This window comes from Cydia splendana, chromosome 4 (assembly GCF_910591565.1).
Source record: "Cydia splendana chromosome 4, ilCydSple1.2, whole genome shotgun sequence".
NCBI lineage: Eukaryota > Metazoa > Arthropoda > Insecta > Lepidoptera > Tortricidae > Cydia > Cydia splendana.
Window position 1 is genome coordinate 3,921,658 of NC_085963.1, and position 20,873 is coordinate 3,942,530.

Below are 20,873 nucleotides of genomic sequence, written 5' to 3' on the forward strand. Positions count from 1 at the left end.
AAACTTGAAAGGTCCAGCCTGATGAAGTCTACGCTCCGACCTACTCGAGCCTATGTTCAAAACCCCGAAAGCTTTCAACTCGAGCTCTCTAACCGCTTTGCTTGCCTAGAGAACTTGGCTTCAGTGGACGAAATCAACGACGGGCTAGTGGAAACTGTCCACACAGTAGGGTCTAAGTTTTTTAGATCCCGCCGTAAAGATAGACCTCAGAAATTGACCGAGCAAACCTTAAACCTCATGGCTGAACGACGCTCGCTACAGTTGCAGTCTCCCGATGACGCGGAGTCATATAGGCAGCTCAATAGACGTATATCTAAGTCCTTGCGACATGATCTGCGTCTCTTTAATACTAACCGTATTAAAGAGACTATTGAGCGAAACCAAGGCTCCAAAGTGTTCGCAAAGGACAAGTCTATTGGGCAAAGCCAGCTGACAAAGCTGAAACGGGAAGATGGCAGCATAGCGTCGAGCAAAGCGGAGGTTTTAGGTGAGATTGAGAGGTTCTATGGACAGTTATACACTTCGATCGCAAAGCCCGTTGACAGCTTGGTAGGAGATCCAAGAGCCAAGCTGTCCCGACATTATACCGAAGATATCCCGGACATCAGTCTGTACGAGATTAGGATGGCCCTGAAGCAGCTTAAGAACAACAAGGCGCCGGGCAAAGACGGAATCACTTCAGAGCTTCTGAGAGCGGGTGGAACACCGGTACTTAAAGTCCTCCAGAAGCTCTTTAATTCCGTCTTGTCCGAGGGCATAACGCCTGAAACATGGAATAGAGGCGAGGTGGTGCTGTTCTTCAAAAAAGGTGATAACAACCTATTGAAGAACTACAGACCCATCACGCTTCTGAGCCATGTCTATAAGCTGTTTTCAAGGGTCATCACGAACCGTCTCGAACACAGACTTGATGACTTCCAGCCTCCCGAACAAGCCGGTTTCCGAAAAGGCTATAGTACCATAGACCACATCCATACGCTGCGGCAAGTTATACAGAAGACCGAAGAGTATAACTTGCCATTATGCTTAGCGTTTGTGGACTATGAGAAAGCCTTCGATTCGGTGGAAACATGGGCGGTGCTTGAGTCTCTTCAGCGATGCCATATTGACTATCGGTACATCGAAGTGTTGAAGTGTTTGTATAGTAACGCCACCATGTCGGTCCGAGTACAGGAGCAGAGCACGAGGGCGATTCCATTGCGAAGAGGCGTAAGGCAGGGAGACGTTATCTCTCCGAAACTGTTTACTGCCGTAATGGAAGACGCCTTCAAGCTCCTGGAATGGGAAGGACTTGGCATCAACATCAACGGCGAATACATCACTCACCTTCGGTTTGCCGACGATATCGTAGTCATGGCAAAGTCGATGGAGGAACTCAGCATGATGCTCGATGACCTCAACCGAGTTTCACAACGGGTGGGCTTGAAAATGAACATGGACAAGACGAAACTTATGTCAAATGCCAATGTTGTGCCCATCCCAGTCTCTGTTGGGAACTCGGTACTCGAAGTTGTTGACTCGTACATCTACCTAGGACAAGTAGTCCAATTAGGTAGGTCCAACTTCGAGAAAGAGGTCAACCGCCGAATCCAACTCGGTTGGGCAGCGTTCGGGAAACTACGTAATGTCTTTTCGTCCGACATACCTCAGTGCCTCAAGACGAAAGTCTTTAATCAATGTGTGTTACCAGTGATGACTTACGGCTCCGAAACGTGGTCTTTCACTATCGGCCTCATCTCAAAACTTAAAGTCGCTCAACGAGCTATGGAGAGGGCTATGCTCGGAGTTTCTCTACGTGATCGAATCAGAAATGAGGAGATCCGTAGACGAACTAAAGTCACCGACATAGCCCACCGGATTAGCAAGCTGAAGTGGCAATGGGCAGGCCACATTGCACGCAGAGAAGATGGCCGATGGGGTCGAAAAGTGCTCGAGTGGAGACCACGGACTAGCAAGCGCAGCGTAGGACGTCCACCCACAAGATGGACAGACGATCTTGTTAAGGTCGCCGGAAGACGCTGGATGCGGGTCGCTTCCAACCGGCACGTATGGAGGTCCAAGGGGGAGGCCTATGTTCAGCAGTGGACGTCTTATGGCTGAGATGATGATGATGATGACCCATTGACAAACAATTAAATATATTCTAGGCACTGAAGTGCCACTTTTGAAAAAAAAAACATGTTTTAAATACGTCTACGTCCCAGCCGCTTCTAGTCGCTGCCGCCGCTACTGAAAGTACGTGGCATGCCTGGCGGTCGCTCGCGTTTGCCGCGCCGCCAGCCGCCCCGCCAGTCGCCTTAGACCAATGTCGTGGTCAGGCCGTAAGCGCTGGCCGCCATAAGGTACCTTTTTCCATGGAACGTCACATATAACAAAAAGCAACGCAAATATGGCATATTACTGCAATGTTCTGCCGCCAGAGTGTAGCACTAAGCTAGCTAGTAAATTTTCTCTTTTCTCTTTATCGCTCAAATATGCAATAGTGATAGACAGGTTAGATAACGAAATTTAAATTTTCTTGTTCCGCGGCGGACCCCCAGATTGTGATGGATTGTGGTAGTCGCGCCCCCTACGCAGAGTTTCGCATAATATTTCCTATTAGAAATTCTACTCGTACCTAATTAATATTTAGAAAGTCTTCTTTAGAATTACCCTAAAATAGATCTAATATCATATCACTGGTATCACTGTCAGATTGACAATGTTTTTTAGTTATTTGCAAAGTTAATGCACTATTTGATAATATTTAGATGTAATAGTACTTACATATGATAAGAAACGTGTTCTTTTTGTAGACTAGACGTTTCCGATCTCATTTTGCACGAGAAAACGCTGCAATTCGGCATTTTCGGCTCCTATCATTCCGCTTAGACTGACGTTTGCTGAATGGTGTATGACGTGTGGCAACTAGTTTTATATAACCTCCTTGACCGGCGGCCGCGATCTTTTTGCAGAGGGGAACGCCTGTTAATGGCCGCTCCATAGATATTTACTCCGAGGTCTCGGCTATAATCCGACGTAATCGTGTAATAGAAAATGACAGTTTCAATTACTTTGGTTGACGAATTAGTGGCAACCAACACCCAAAGTGTGCAGTCGTTTTTCTCGTCTTGAACTATATAGAGCAGTTAATACCACCATAATATATTCGTTATTATTTCATTAGATATTTAAAAAAAAATATTTTAATGGAGACACTTTTCAAAAAGGGTATACGAGTATCTATAAATAGTCAATCGCGGGAAATTGTACCTATATAATGTATATAAATATTTTGCGAAGGAAGCGGCAACTTTTAAGAAGAGCGATAATTGTAAATATTTTAATAAACTTCAAGACCGGGTGATAGAAGCAACAGGCATTTCAAAAAGTACTTTAAAAAGAATTTTAAACGAAGCCAACCAAAAATCTCCATCTATGCCTTTTGAAACGCCACAGAGAAAGAGACCGAAAAAAGATTATTTATTAAATTTAGATAGTTTTGATTACGACGTAATCAGGAGAATGGTATATGACTTTCATTATAGATTCAAAGAACTCCCTAATTTGAAAAATTTGCGATTGAAATTAATAGAAGCGATAAATTTTAGAAGGGTTCTACGTTCACGCTACGAAAAATTTTACGAAAATTGGGATTTCGGTATTGCAAAACCAAAGATAACCGAAAAACTTTAGTGGAAAAACGTGATGTGCGACTTAAAAGGACACAATTTTTATTTAAAATAAAAAAAATGTAGAGAAGAAGGAAAAGAAATAGTGTATATTGATGAATCGTACATACACACCTCGCACGTTAATGGCAAAGGCTGGTCAGACTCTAGCAACGCAGCGATTAAAAAACCAATTTCCAAAGGGCAACGTCTTATTATAGCTCATGCCGGCAGTGAAAATGGTTTTATACCTGGTGCGTTGCTTATGTATAAATCTACGGACACAACGGGAGATTATCATAAGGAGATGAACAGCGAAAACTACGAGAAATGGCTTAAAAATCAGCTCATTCCAAATTTGCCGCAAAACTCCGTGCTAGTAGTTGATAATATATCACAACAAACATACCGAACATAACCGAAAAGATGCCAAATTCTAATACCCGGAAACAAGATATGATAGATTGGTTGAAAACTCGCAACATTCCAGTAAACACCCGACTAAACAAACCCGATATTTACGAAATTATCTCAAAACACAAACCAGAACATATTCAATATTCAATAGATAAAATAATGGCTGAACATGGTCATTCTGTTCTGCGGTTACCTCTGTATCACCCAGATTTTAACCCTATCGAAAATATATGGGCTCAAATAAAACAATTTGTAGCCCAGCGTAATGTTGATATGAACATGACAAGGATCAGGAATCTTCTCCAAGAAAAGGTTAATATGATCGGTCCGGAAGACTGGCGAAAAGTTTGTCAGCACGCAGTTAAATGTGAAGAAAATTTCCGTAAATACGAAAATAGAATTGATAACTACAGTGACCAATTTATAATTGATACACATGACTCCGATAGTGATGATGATAGGCTCACACCATAGCATTAAAAATGGTAATATTAACGCAATTTTCTAATCTTGAAGTTTTACTTTTATATTATAAATTCAAATCTACTTCTCCTTCTTCTTGGTCGTGACCTCATGACTGAGGGACGTGACTTTATTGGGCTATTCTTTCTGTCACTGCTCTCCAGGCCGTTCGATCTTCAGCCATTTGTATAGTTGCCTGGAGTGAAGTCCTGGTAACGTCTTGGACCACATCTGTCCATCGTCTGGGTGCACGCCCTCTACTCATTCGTCCATCGACACTCCCAGTAATAATACGTCTTTTAATGCGTGTGCGTGCCACGTCTGATTGTATGATCGAAGAAAATCCAATATGCGATAGGTATTCTCAGCTCTATATAATTTCTTCCAGAAGCGATACATGGTGAGATGACATTCTGTTTTCAAATTTACCTCCGGTCGAAATTCAAATTCTGATTCCATTTTATTTAAATTATGACAATAAGTCTAATCACAATATAGTCATCTAGCGAAATTTAATTTAAGTGCCTTTAGATTAGGGTTTATTTTATGTTGATGCTAATTGTCCACTTAACTTTTTACGATAACTTCAAAAAGTTTTATCAGCTATTAAGAAAGCAGAACAGCAGTATCACCTTCGTACGTTACCGCCGATAACCGAAGTCTTTTTCTAAATTACGAAGGTTCTTCTAAGATCTCACGGACTGTATGCAACTTTGGTTTTCAGAATTGTCACACCTGTCATCGTGGTGGAATAGGGGCAAAGAGTAGTATAATATATATGAGAATAGCAGCGTTTTAGACCACTTGCTAATTAGATAATCTGCTTTTTAGACTACTAGCTATTTAGACCAGCTGCGTTTTAGATCAGTTGCTACTTAGACCAGCTGTGTTTTAGACCACAGGCTAATAAGACTATCTGTGCTTTAGACAATTTGCTGTTTAAACCAGCAGCTTTTTAGACCAGTTGCTACTTAGACCAGCTGCTTTTTTAGACGAATTGATACTAACCCCCTCTACCTTCCATAGTTCTATTCTTTTTGACACACGGCTGATTTAATTTTAATACAATAATTCCAACCTTTTTTTATTATAATTTTTGACACACAGAATAGTGTTCTATCCTTTTTGACACACCGCAGTTAGGACTGATTTTTGATTTTAGTTTTTTGTATTCACTTTGATAATGGCAATGCTTTCGCAAAAGGAACGAGATAAACGGTCGGCGGAGAAGAAAGACCTAACTTTCCACGCATATTCGATAATACCGGAGAGTGTTCACACTTCAATACTGCTTTTGAAGTCTACTGAACCGGAGATACTATGTCAGGTAACATGTTACCGACCTGTATCTTCACAGTTTATAGTTTGAAATCCATTTTTCCAAAAACCCACCTAGTAACCGTATTGCTAGCTATAGGTGTTACCATGGACCTAGAATACTACGGACGTAGTTTTGCTAAGACAAAAACTGTGATTCCATCATCCACCAATTTCCTAGTATTTACGCGTGACACACACACATTGCCAGTTATCTCAATGCCCTCATCCACCAATTTGCCGTCAGACGGATCAAAACGTCAGTGAAGTAAATTTGTCCAAGAAAAAATATAAAATATGCCGGCATGCGTAGTTAAATCCTGCAAGAATTGTACCGATCGAAAGAAAAAAAGTGACGGAATAACTTTCCACAGCTAATTTTATCAATTATCACGGTATAGTACATGAAATCTCCATATTTCATTGTTTATAAATGCGAAACAGGAGTGTGACCAGTAAGTTGAATAGGGTAATTTCCCGAAAGTAGGGTAATTGATGCCCTTCTTATTAAATTATTATGTATATAAGAGATCATTTAGGACATTTAGGTAAATAGCTAAATTATTGATTTTGCATTTCAAACTAGGTCGGTATGGTAATTTCCCGATAATAAGGAAATTAAAGACGTTTACATGAATCATTTTTGATAGCTAACGTTTATTTGTTACGTAAGGTAAACATACTCATGGTGCTCGACGCGGTCCCAGTGCAGTACATGTCAACTTGAGACTTAAGTCATTGTCAATAGAGGTGACAGCAAGGTGTCATCTATTGGGCATTAACATGTCGAGCACTAGTACATTTACCTTATATTTATTTTTTGTTTAAAACCAGATATGTTACAAGTTAAATATCATTAGGTATTGAAAATAATATTTGCACAAAGTAATTGTGCAACAATGCGCATTTTCAAGACCTATAAAATCAGTTAGGTACACACTTTTTTTATTGTCTAACGTAAAACTGTCCTATTTTAATATTTGAAAACAAGGACGATATTGACAATAATTGTTTCACCATTAGGGAAGAATTTGTGTTACATGGTATCACTCGTCTACACGCACACTTTCAAACCGTCCGCCATTGCAGTGTCACAGTTTGTCTTAAGTGACATTCCCTCTGTCAAATATATAACTCTATGGGTGTTACTACCTAGTCATGGCAACCGATCAGGGTTAAATTCTGTTTAAAAGTTGGTAATATTCTCGGAAAATCGAAAATTGTCCATTACGAAAAGAGGAAAAATCTCCATCTCAAGTTTATAAAATGGGAACAAATACCTACCAACACATAATTGTACATTATTTAATTGAAAATTGCCTAGAACTACAATTTCTTTCTTGCAGACACTTCGAGCGATAACAAAGTTCTCCTCCCAAGATATTCAGAACCGCTACGTGCTATTCAATATGAACGCGATCCACTACATCTTACCACATATAGAACACCGTGAGCTACATGTTCGCAGGTTCGTCTTCTTCTTCGCAGAAAAGAAACATTTCAGTGGGGTCTTAATGTTTGCCATAGTACGATACGGACTATTTTCTTTAATGTCAAATAAAAAGAAATAGTAATAAGACCAACCAATGAGAGCGCTGCGCAGTATGCATATCCAAAAATTATCCAGTAAACTTTCGACATTTATATACGCTCTTAGAGAATTAAAAAGATCAACGAACTTCGAATGCGCCCTGGCGGCTTACTACGCATACGCCTTTTCGTGGTTTAATTACGGGATAATCCTTTGGGGAAACAGTACAGATATAGAGGAAATATTCTTATTTCAAAAAAAATGCATACGAACACTAGCTAATATTACAGTACCAGATAGTTGTAGACCCTATTTTATGAAATATAAAATCCTGACATTAACATCAATCTACATATTTGAAATTTGCAAGTTCGTCAGAAAATATCCTCATTTTTTTCCAAAATTTGCCGACCGTCCTCGACGATACCAAAGTAGATAATATAAGCATAACCTGGCGCCACCCGAACGTTCAGAACTACAGCTACACAAAACAAGTCCAAAAATGATGGCCATCAAAATATATAATACACTCAGCGACGACATTAAACTTCAGACATCAGATAAACAATTCAATAAACTGTTGAAGAACTTATTAGTTAACAAGTGTTACTATAAATTGAATGATTTCTTGGAAGATAAAAATGATCACGAATGTTATTAGTTTTAATTATTACTCACTTTATTATTTTTTTTATTATTTTTAACTCATTTATTTTTTACCACTTATTATTAAACATTGTGTGACATAAAATTATTCTTGACATGACTATTAAATAAATTAATATTATATACCTACTTACACTACAATTTCAACGTTAATTTTAATTATCAATAATATTTCCTAGACATTCATTACTATAAAGTTTTAAATTACAATATCTTAACCATTGTTAAAAGACCTAATTTTATAATAATTATATAAATACTGTCGAATACCTAGCATAATTTAGTTCTAAGACTATTGCTGTGCCCTACCAGGGTCCATGTGAAACTCACTATTACTATGTAACACCAATGTAACAACCATGGATGCAATAAATAAATTATTATGAATTATGTAGAAGTATAATAAATGTAACACATACTTATTTATTTTAAAACTTTCAGAAATATCAATAATTTATCTGTTTTTATACACACACATAGTCTATCAAGAATTTAAGTATCTTAATAAATGTTTTACTGATTATACTTGATTAGGATGAAAATTATAATTCTTCAATTGTACTTAGTTGTTAAAATATTACCTTGATACAACACGAAACTGTTCTATAAAAAACTATAAAGTGGCACTTTCTATGTCTATGTTGTCCCACAAAAAGTACCAGTTTCTGAGCATATGCATTGTAAAATAAATTACTTAAATTCTGAATCTATACGTATGTTTGCCCCAGGTTCGCGCTAAAAGCTCTAGCGCAGCTCTGCCAACTGCCGCGTGGCCGAGAGCAAGTGCTGGAAGACCCGCAGAACGTGAAGAAGATCGCGCACATGTTGGTCAAGGTAACTCTCAATAAATAAGTCAGATTCTCAGCATGATCCAAAAAGTATTTACACTCGTACCGATGCTTATTTGTTTCCGCGCAGACGCGAAGAAATGTATATCTCGTCAACACGTCATATACATATATTCAAAAAATGAGGCGCCAAAGCTTTTTGGGAGTTAAGATCGGTTTTCCTAGGATAGCGGTGCCATCATATAGCGGCCGTCTCCATACTAAATAATACAGCTAAATATGGACGTCGTAGTATTTGTATGGAGACGGCCGCTACCCAAGTAGCATGGAAGTGTCGGCAACATCAATATAGCAGCCAATTAAGAACTTAGAGTGATTTAAGGGACGTATAAGAGTGTCAGAAAAGATTTAAGCTGTATAAAAGGTACTTTACAGACATTATACAGCTCAAGCTGTATAAAATCATTATAAAGGATTCTGCGGAAGCATGGGGTGCTTTATCAGAATATAAAGAATCTACTATAAAACTAAAAGTGTTGTGAGAGACTACAAGCTAATTCTATCGTAAAAGCTGTATACAGGCTGTATTGTAGTAACACTTGGCACTTTTAGCTGTACAAAAGTATCTGTCAACTCCGTTTTAAAACATTAAGTGTTGTGAAACACTACAAGCTAATTTTATCGTAAAAGCTGTATACAGGCTGTATTGTAGTATCACTTGGCACTTGTAGCTGTACAAATGTATCTGTCAACCCCGTTTTAAAGCTATTTCTTATGGCGTAATCTTACTCTCCTATAAGAATAGTAGTTGTATAAGTTCTGTCTGTAAGGGTATTATAAAACCAAATGAATAAATGGCAGCTATAGTACAGCTTTTTTCTGTATTACTGATAGAGTCGCTTATAACAATCTTTTGGCGTAATTTTACACTCGTATAAGTATAGTAGTGTAATGATTTCTGAAAATAAGTGTATTATAAAACTAAAGGAATATATGACAGTTACAGTACAGGTTTTTTTTTTGTTATACGGATCTCTAAAGAGAATTATAACTTATGTACGGAGAACCAAATACAGCCAAACGAATACAAATATTCTATTATAAAGCTGTTTAAATTACAAAAGCTGTAAAAGACACTCCATTTATTACACAGCACAGCTACTAAGATTATAATGCTCTCCAACTATCCTGTAGGCTGTTTAAAAATTGTCGCCATTTTACAATAAATAAATAAAAACGTATTTGTAAATATAATTTAAGAAATACTTGCAAATATTTCGCAGACTAACGCCGTGTTATGATTACCAGCTAAAATAAATTGTTTAGCCTTAGAATTAATATTTATAAATATTTTTGATACTCTAACCTTAAAAACAAACAGTAACTTTACCGATTTTTGATATTTTCCTTATGGTTTCTCTTTGTTATTTTGCAGGCGCGTAAATATTTTGCCAGAAAAGATACACAGGTTCACAATAAATAATAATCCGCACTTACCAATAATGTAATATTCCATTCAAGTCCTGTATAATATTTACTTTTACTTTTACCATCCACTATAACACTTTATTGTCGCCATTACTATATTACGAATGAACAAGATTAAGACGTTTTAGTTTCTTAAATGATTATTATTCTCTTGTAATTCTTTCTTATAACTCATTTAAAACTTATATTCTTATATCGTACTTATAAGAGATTATCTGTAGTGTCAAGGTTTTTTGTTACACCGAAATATAGCTGTAATGCAGCTATTATGCAGCTTATGTATTGCTTATACAGCTACTCTACAGCTCTAATAACGCCAAAGGCTGTATAATTTGGGCCCTTTTTTTACTTATAAGGGCTGTATAAGCGCTTATACAGCCTTTGTACAGCCTAACTGTACAGCTTATAGTATACAAATAAACTTTAATACAGCTTATATACAGCTTGCAATGCTACTTGGGTATGTGACGGCACCGCTATCCTAGGAAACTAGAGCATCTTTGGTCATATTTGTTGTTTGCCTTTTTCTTATTCCTGCTCATTCCGGTACTCGTCATTATCTTCTTAGGCCATGTTCGATCTTAGTCTAACTCGTTATCAGTCTCATTCATTATTCGTCAATTTTTTTTCGCCACGTTCGTTGTCGGTCCCATTCGGTTATTGACAAGTTCTTAATTAGTCTTATTCTGTATTCTATCATATTCTTCATTCGTCACTTTCGCTGGTAGGCTTTGTCATCTGTGGCCATATATTTTGTTGATTGTCTTTTTAATTTTTCTTATTTTTATTTAAAAATTACACTTGTGTTTAATGACAGCGTTTTACACAAAAATAAAACGCTAATTAAATAACTTACCATATTCGAAACCTAAGAATAATATTGAGAGTGGCAACACCGTTTGTAGGTCGCATTGTCCTTTTCTAGCATATACGTCTCTCTCTCTCTCACACACTCCCACCACAGCAGTTTTGCTTTTGACAGTTACACAAGGCAAATTTTAAAGTCATTGTCTCAAAATTATACATATTTACACCAGGCAGGATTAAAAGTTTAGGTTTCGAATATGGTAAGTTATTTAATTAGCGTTTTATTTTTGCGTAAAACGCTGTCATTAAACAACTGTACCGATATTCGAAACCTAAGAATAATATTGAGACGTGTTTGTTATCGCCTGGTGGTGGGAAGACGCCAAGCCAATGTGATTACTGATTATACATGTACTTATTATGTATATGTAATATTATTATATTACGAGTGTTTAATTAATTATGTAGTACACCCTTTATTTTAACACCTGTGAGGAGAGAGGTGTTTATTATAGTAAAGCATACAATTTGATATACCATTATATTATGATACTAACTTTACATTTCATATACGTACTTAATGTACTTATAAATGTTCAAAGAGAAAAAGTAAGTCACCACAATGGTGCTATACTTAATTATATGTATGTGAAAACTAGGTAAAAGAAGATGAGATAAGTCAGTCTACTCTTTAAGGAGCATACAACATCTGTGATAAGGAGTGATGTAAGTAATTCAAGTATGAAAAGAATAAAGTCATAAAGTACTCGAGTAGTTTTTATTTATAACTCCCAATTATTAACATATTTGATAATAATTATCTAGTAAAGTAAGCAGTTGCAGGAATATAACAAGGACAAGACCTTTCTTATTTCCAGAATCCCTCGGGATTGAGTAGACGAATATTTAAAATATTCGTTATAATTCACTATCACTCCCACAAAGTTAATATTGGGTACCTACTTACTAAAACGTCATAGGGAATTACTAAATTCCTTTAATGACCGTGAGTCAGTGCTGTGAGCTATATACTTGGTTATAGCTATAAAATGCATTTAATCCTTTGTACGCTTCACTAATGCGAACGCGAGCGAATGTACCTAAACAAACCTTACTTAAAATTGTGAAGGTTACTTTGAGAGCTTAAGCCATAACATAACACTCATGTTGGCACGACTAGTAATGATAATGACGCTTTTTGGTGCTCCTGGCATTCAAATGGTTAATTAGAAATGCCACAGAACCTTATCAATGATATTTGTATAGGTGCAGGCTCATTCTGCTTATATTCATGTTTAGCTATCATCAAGTGACCTTAATTGTACTCATTAATTTATATATATGCAGTAAGAGTAGTTTACCTTATCTGGTGCCTACTAGTAGGTAGACATAAGCTTGATTGGTTCTGAACGCTAAAGTGGCTTAATTTATGTAAACCATTCATAGACATTGCATAGTTCCGAATATTCAGTTTCCTCTTTCCAGTGTGTAAATTATTAAGAATAAGGTACTTAATTCGAAACCTTAGCTCATCGCATGTGTTTTAACCAAAATGCAGATTTGTGTGTTAATTTAGTGATTTTACATTATTTGCAATAACTGTGCGGAACCATGGGGTCCCCGACCTTTTGCCGGGCACCCGTGGGCCCAAAGCCAACAGCGCAGAGGCCCTTTAAGAGGGACCTATTTCATCCAATGCTAGAGTCAACACTTTGTCGAATTTATTTGATATTTATGTATACTTATCCTCCTTATGAACTAAGGATAACTGTAACTTTTTGATATCAAATATACGCAGAATTGTCAATTATTTTATATTCTGAAATTATAATATTACTGGATTTGGGCCAGTGTGCTTTTGTATACTATATCTCTGGCCTATGATATAGGCTAGTCTATTAACATCCCGCCTCCTGGAAGGCAGTATACAGACTTCTTAGATATATATTCACGGTAGCGCTAAGTGTGTGGACCTAGTTTTCCGACACTTGACTGCATGAGATTATTGTGAACATTTTTTCAGGTCTCGAGCAAGAAGGGTACCTAGATAGGTTGAGGTCCTTAACTTGTGGATTTGGTAGGAGCAAGACACAGACGGGGTGTAAATTAATTAATCCACCATGTTTCAAGAGATTTTTGTTCATTGATGCCTTCAGGTTACACTGTACAGACAGACTAACACTTTGCCAGAGTTTTGCTAACATATAATAAATGACTGCATTTGTTTGGGTGTACATGTTCCACATCAAAGACATATTCATATATTTCAATCTATTTTTGAAAAGTTTCGCGTTTCAAAATAGCTTCGCCTTTTCGCAAGGCGTGCTTCTGTTTCCCTATTTTATTGTGCAAAGCGAACAGTATCACAATGTTATAATTATGTATAAATTGAGAACTAGAGGGTCATGCCCTAGACGTGACCGCCCAGAAGTTGTGCTAGAACCGTTCGTGCAAACCATTCAGTCACTGTTTTTAATAACCTTTTTGTAGTGGGTACATTCCACGGTCTTAAATTTGTTAAACGTGTAGTATCAAACTATGACAAGTCATGATAAGTGAATTAAGTGATAACAGTATCTAGTCCGTGCATAGAAGCACTTGCCCTTGAGGTTAGGGCATGGGTAGTTTAAAATAAACTTAATCCGTGCATAGGAGCACTTACGATACAGGTGGTTTAAAATTTCCTGGGTCACGTCACAATACAGACACAAGGTGTAAAATACATAATTGATAAACGCCCGTCAGGCCAGTTTTGTATATTTTATTTCAAACATGCTTGTGCAGCACCGCCAGCACATGATAATTTTCCTATACCATGGCAGTCAGGGATATAATAGTTAAATAGGTAGGTAACCTTGGTCATGTCGTGTACATAGGTAGGTACTCGTAAACATGTTAACTGAAAGTCTAGTGCTCTCGAAGCAAATATAATTTATGCAACTGTGAGCTGCTCTTACATTGAGATCATATGTATTTATTTCTAGTCTGCCTTAGCAGGCCTAGACTTCAAAGGTTTTTTAGATATTCATAGGGCCGTTAATCGGACCCTTTGTACACCTTGAGCAGGCTGTTTGTTTCACACCATGAGTAATATAATTTGAATTATATTGTAAACATAGCTTATTTCAGAATGGAACCATAAGCACTGTCGTGAGCTTACATAGTCTGATTAAATTGGAGTCCACAGATTGTCTGGACCTTGGTGGATTGACCACTCCTGATTCTAATTATCAATATTCTGCCTGGGCTTATAATCGATATTAGGTGACTAAATCGCTTAGTATTCTCTATGCCGCCCAAGTTATGAGGCTAAGCGTCTCCAGACCACAATTTTATATTAGGGTGCAAAGATTTTTTCATCTTTAAAATAAAAATGAGTCGAGATAGGCCTGGAATCTTAGGTTATTTTATACCTTATAATTTTAGAAATGTAATGTAAAGGGAAAGCAGTTTTCACTTTTACCACAGTTAATTAGCCCAATTTTGGGTTTAGCCAATAGGGTGTTTGGGACCCTTTTAGAATAGTTTGGTAAACAAAAATGAAAACTAATAACAAAGCCTTGCCTATTTCGACTGATTTTGTTAGAACCCTTTTTACTTTCTCTAAAAAGAGATATTTACAAATTCATTTTTGTAATATTTTTCTGATTGTGGCTTACTTGCTCGCATGTGTTATGACCATATCATTTATATTTCTGTGAATATGTCTGACATGCCTTGCGCAGGCTTACATAGGTTATAATATCATCATCAATAACTTGACGTCAGTTTGTGAATGAATCAAAGATTCTTTGGCACACCTTACGCAGGTGGAGACATGGCAGCCTTGCGCAGCCTTAGATAGGTACATAATATATTGGTTTCATCACAAATAACTTGACGTTAGTTTATGAACGAATAAAAGATTTTCTTAGGCACCCCTTACGCAGGTGTAACCATAACAGACGTAGGTTTAAGAATATCATTCAAATCGAATACCCTGAGTTTATGGGTAGTATTCCCTTAGTTGCGGGTTCCTTGCTCGACAAGGTGAAAGGCTTTATGCAGGCTTTCACAGGCACTTTTCGAAAGTGTCATTCACGGTGACGCGCAGATTTGCCAAAACTAAACTTTAACTCTTCAGTTAACTAATATAATTTGACAATATGAACCAAACCATGCGTCTTCGTCAATGAATCAATCTAAAGATTCCCGTATCGTTAATGCCAAGTGTACTATTTATGTAGGTAGGTAGGTAGGCTTAAGAATTGACCCTCTTGTATGTAGTTACGTATAGAATTAATAATCAAGTTATTCAAATCCAAAATAACACAAGCACATATAGCAACTACATGCAAGAGTTCTTTTCCTTAACCTTTTAAGCTGTAAGTACCTGCTATGTTATTTATTTAAGTAGGTACCTACATTTTAACCTACCTACATTGTAGCCTTTTTTTTTTTCTAGTTGGAGAGATATAAGTTGGTAGAAGAGTGAAATACTTCACGATTTCGCATGTCATTCTTGCGCAGAGCCATGCTAATCTCTCTCTTTGCCAAAATAACACAAGCATATATTCTAGTCAGATTTAAGTTTATGTACTGCCGAAGTACTCACTTTCCACAAAAATAAATGCAATGTTTGCGATGTAGAATTGTTCGTTACCTTGTGACCCTCAGAGCGGAAATAGAAGCCCCGCGAAGGCGGGGCTTCGTCGACTCCTAAGCGGGTACACTTATTTATCAGCAATTTAATTATCAAAAAAAAATAATTTTGCAATATTATATTAACCCGGAACGGGATAAAAAGACAAATTGCTGATAGATACTTGGGCAGGTAAAACCTACACGTCTATAAACTTCTACCTTAATACATAGGTTCTACTTAACACGTATTAACTATCCGATCCTTTCGTATTCGAAAACACAAATCACTTGAAAACTGAAGGGTATGCCTCCACACATCACCATTTAAGTATTATAATTTCAACCGTTATTTTATTATACACACACAAAGATTTAAACTAACAAGACTCGGAAGAGACTTAATGTAGGTATAAAATTAAATTATAATGGTGACACGTGCACGCTTTTGCGCGCAGGCAGCCTTTGAAAACACTTGCACATCACTATTCCGGATCGTTTTTATTTGCTAGATAGTATATCGGACAACTAAATTTAAATATTTATTTCGAACGGCAAAAGCCGTTAGAAACTGTTTTTCAATATAGTCAGCTAAACTGGGGTACAAATTCAAAAACTCACCAGCAGTTTAGCTTCACGACCTTCCAGATGGAAAAACAGCAAGCCAATGACTTTAAAATTTGCCTTGTGTAACTGTCAAAAGCAAAACTGCTGTGGTGGGAGTGTGTGAGAGAGAGAGACGTATATGCTAGAAAAGGACAATGCGACCTACAAACGGTGTTGCCACTCTCAATATTATTCTTAGGTTTCGAATATCGGTACAGTTGTTTAAGGGGCCGGTATATGACGTTTTCGATTTAGACCTCACTTTGTAACCATAATTTGTTCAATAAATGTTTAATAATTGCATTATATTTGCATTGCACGTAAATTTGTTCACGAAGAAACCGTGTACCGACTCTTTGTGCCATTATATTTTTAATTTGCTGTTATTCTCTACAAATCGACATTAAAAGTATCAAAAAATCAAAATATGGAGTTCCGTTTGAGACAGAAGCAAAACAATTTTGTCTTTGACAGTAATTGAATTATTGTATGATTCTGAAAGCTAGATAATTCAGCTACCAATTTATTATCGATTTATATTTTTACTCACAAAGACAACACAGAAATTCAATCTCAAATGTAAACTTTCGAACAATTTCCATACATTGACGACATCACTCAAAATTCTTCTTCAAGTCAGATGCCCGTTGGGGCTACACCGGAGCACACGTGTACTTCTTCAAATGAAAATGACAGCTTGATTTTCTTGCTTTTGACAATTATATTGACATTAAATCATATACGCACACGAGAAAGTATACCAGTAGATAAATTGTATTTCAAAAAATAGGGTACATAAATATCTGCTCGCGTCTCATTTAAATTTGATTTGCTGTTATAATGGTTGAAAACCGCAGTAAACTATCTTAAAACAATACGATTACAGTCGAATTTAAGTATTATGTTCCTTCAAAACTCGCCTAAAATGAAAAAAGTTTAAAGACTCATCTTTACTGATTGGGATAAATTTTTATTATGCTGGTATCATTTTGCGTCAGTTTAAAAACGTATTTGACTTCTGTACGTCAATTAATTTTGATGACAATTGTAATCTTGTATTATATTATACAAGTTTTATCTTAAAATATTGCCTATTAACAGGAAGAGTTATGTAATTCGTATAAGTAATACCTGAAAGTCTTGTACCTAGATCTGTAATACCATGGATTGCGACGAATAAATGATAATGATTATGCCGTTCGTTCCGTCTATATGTATAATGCGTGTACGTGCTGTTCTCTGAAAGTACTAGCGAGTTTTTGCGGCTTTGGAGACCGAGATGAAGCTTACAGGCCAATGGCGCTCTAGTTATTGTTATGTATACCTATGTATCGAATGTTTTATAAATTACCTATAAAAAGCAATGTTTTATATCGATTAGGTCTACATTTTGTGCATATTGCATATCTGAAGTATTTTCGTACTAAACTTGAAACTTTCGTTGAAACTAAATAAAATAATTATTCCAAATGTACAGTCGCCTGCAATTTATGTTACACAACGAAGGCCGCAAAAATATCTGACACGATCTTATTTGTAGAACCATAAGAACATGTCACATATTTTTGCGGCGTTCGAAGAGTAGGTACCGTCATTATCACCAACTTTGTCCGCTTTTTTTTTTAAACGAATTTCTCAAAAAACATCACATCATATGACTTTTTTGCTCAGCACGTCCATTGTGATCAAACGCATCAGTTTATTTGAAAAAAAATATATTTTTTACCCATTTTTTTGCGTTTTAGAGGGCGGGCAAAGATATCCGGGGTTTTCGCCAACATTGCCCACGTCAATTTGGGCAATCCTACCATTCCCTGTTAATAACTTAGCGATAAGTGTAAAAACTTTAAAATAAATTTGCTGGGCAATGTTGCCTACCCGTTTTTGCCCATTTCCAAATAAGGCTCGCCTAAGCATTATACAAAGGCTAGGGTTGTCACTTTTGAGAAAATCTGTTACAATAGTTTAATGGCCAAAAATAAGATTTTTGTTGTGTTTTTCATTCGTTAACGGGATAAAACATCTAAATAAAGGATAATAAGACAAATTAAATACAGTATATATTTATAAACTTATTTTAGTGTACAAACATAACCTTCTTTTACTTGCGAAGTTGGGTAAATTAGATGAAAGTGACAACCCTAATCCGTTTTTGGTGGTGGGCAATGTTGGTATGGATGCCAAATTACCGGATTACTTTGCCCACCGCTAAAACTTTTGTGTATTTAGGCCTTTTTAGTTTAAATCTCAATAGACATAATCTATGCTTCATGTGTTATAACTCAAACCCGGAAATATTTGTCAAAGGGTTCTCAATTTTTTCTACTTGCATTTATTATTTATAAATTTTTTGCCCGTTGAAATATACCCTATATTAGACAACTCGCTCAAACTCAAAATTCCCAAGTCAAGTTATGCACAAGTTTGGTATATAGTTTTGTCAGAAATATAACCTATATTCTACTAAAAATAGCAGGGTGGCCATAACTATTATATTTTTTTCTACATTAACGAATTTGTTTAAAATTGTCGTTTTGGGCAAAGTTTCCCTGGAGGCAAAGTTGGCGCTAATGACGTAACATATTATTGCAGGTGACTGTACATAAATGTTTCGGTGATTTTGAGATTATTTTTCAGGTTAGTTTACTAACAATCAAGTTATGCAGATACCGATTTCGTGAACGTATAAGTAGTAAGGTACCGCTATTGTTTAGCGATACCGATTATTTTTGAAGGTAAAACTATACCGGTTGAAATATAAAGATATTAAAATTACAGCAGGGTCAACCATTTTTTATAGGTGTACCTAAACCATCATTGGCCGAGCGTTAGCAAGGGTCTCCGTTTCAGCTTGGGCTAAAATGCTTTTGTATGTTCTCCTTTGCAGATCACATTTCTCAACAGATTCTCGTGAAAATTGGTAAGCAGGTTCGATAGAACTATTCTGTTTCGCTTTATCCGCCAAAATGGAATTGCCACCCTGCTGAAACTTTATTTATTTAAATTCCTATTGAATGGATTTTGCACCTTATGAAAAACCGTATAGAGTAGTAAATAAAATTTTACATCTGACTTAATGACATCTTGTTTTATTCGCTTTAATTGTACAAAACGCGTATCTCGACAAAGCAATATTAGGTAGTAAAACAGTCAACAATCAAATGAATTAAATAGGTACGTCACGTGTGACATGAACAGACAAGGAAAGCAAGATTAAATGCATTGTTTCTCTTTCATCTTTCAATGGAACGCTTTTACCCTCAAAGGAGGCTAGTGGTCAATACTAAACTAAAAGTCCAATCTTAAAAAAACGTGATGGGTCGCTGACCTGTCCCAGTAAAGTGAGGTAGTGTGCGTGAAGTGCGCTTGTGTGTGAAATGGGGTAAATTGACAGAATCTGAAATTTTACCCACCGCTACCGTCGCCTTAATTAGTGCTTTAATCCCATTCACTCACATTTCACATCTAAAAGGGGAACGAAAATTTGATTATCTTTGCGCTACGACGCACGGTTTAGGAGATACAGCCTTATTAAGTATTTTTTTATACAATATTTTTAAGTGGTCATTACACAAAGTTTCGAAAAAGTGCCAAAAAGATACTGCGTGTATGCACAAATGCTTTTTTAGGGAATAGATTAAAGACTTGTCTTGACAACTATAAGGTAGGGTTTTAAAGATGTGTTCACGACCCTTTAAATGACAAATAAAAGTACGGAAGTAGATAAATATAAAAAAAAAAAAAACAAAAAAAACAAAAAAAAACAAAAAAAAATACTTTATAAGGCTGTAACTCCTAAACCGTGGGCCGTAGCGCAAAAATAATCAAATTTTCGTTCCCCTTTTAGATGTGAATTGTGACTGAATGGGACGAATATCGAACGGGACCAATATTGAATGGGACAAATAAAGAATATGTCCAAATTTCAAAAGAGCCTAAATAAGAAAAATACGAAATTAGAATAAGACCAAAGACGATAGGACGAATAACGAATGAGACAAAAAAAAAGAAATTGAATAGCATCGAACATGCCCAAAGAAGATGATGACGAATACCGGAATAAGCCGAAATAAGAAAAAGGCAAACAAACAACCAAATATGAAAAAGACCACCGATGAACTTGACGAATGTAGAATGCGTGACGAAAGCAGAATAGCACTAATTTAAGAACTTGACAAAAAACGAATGGGACGACCCAAGACGATGCCAGCACAGCATTTGCTAAGATTTAACTTTTGTTGCTCAGAAATAGTGAATGAAGTTAGAGTCAATCCAATTAGATCGATGATAAAAATAAAATAAAATAATTTGTAATCAAGAAATTCTCAAAAACAGGGTCCTTCGTATTTAAAATCTTTCTAAGAAAACATGCTAAAATAAAGTATAGTGGTTTGTGGTAATATTTATTTTTAGGTATAATATCGAATATTCGGTAAATTGGCCGACTAGGCCGAATATCAAATAAAAATTTAATAACCTTAATTTGGATTTGATTTAGTTTGATATCTTACAGTTAATATT

At 36.2% G+C, this 20,873-nt stretch overlaps 1 protein-coding gene across 1 annotated transcript in view; it reads left to right on the top strand.

Annotated features, from left to right (window-relative positions):
• Positions 1–5,712: 5,712 nt before the first annotated feature.
• Positions 5,713–20,873, top strand: part of LOC134789629 (armadillo repeat-containing protein 3-like) — a 30,995-nt gene continuing 15,834 nt past the window's right edge. Inside the window, exons 1-3 of the mRNA XM_063760205.1 lie at positions 5,713–5,856; positions 7,193–7,314; positions 8,772–8,877. Of these exons, the coding sequence (XP_063616275.1) occupies positions 5,713–5,856; positions 7,193–7,314; positions 8,772–8,877 (372 nt within the window). The remainder of the gene's footprint in view (positions 5,857–7,192; positions 7,315–8,771; positions 8,878–20,873) is intronic.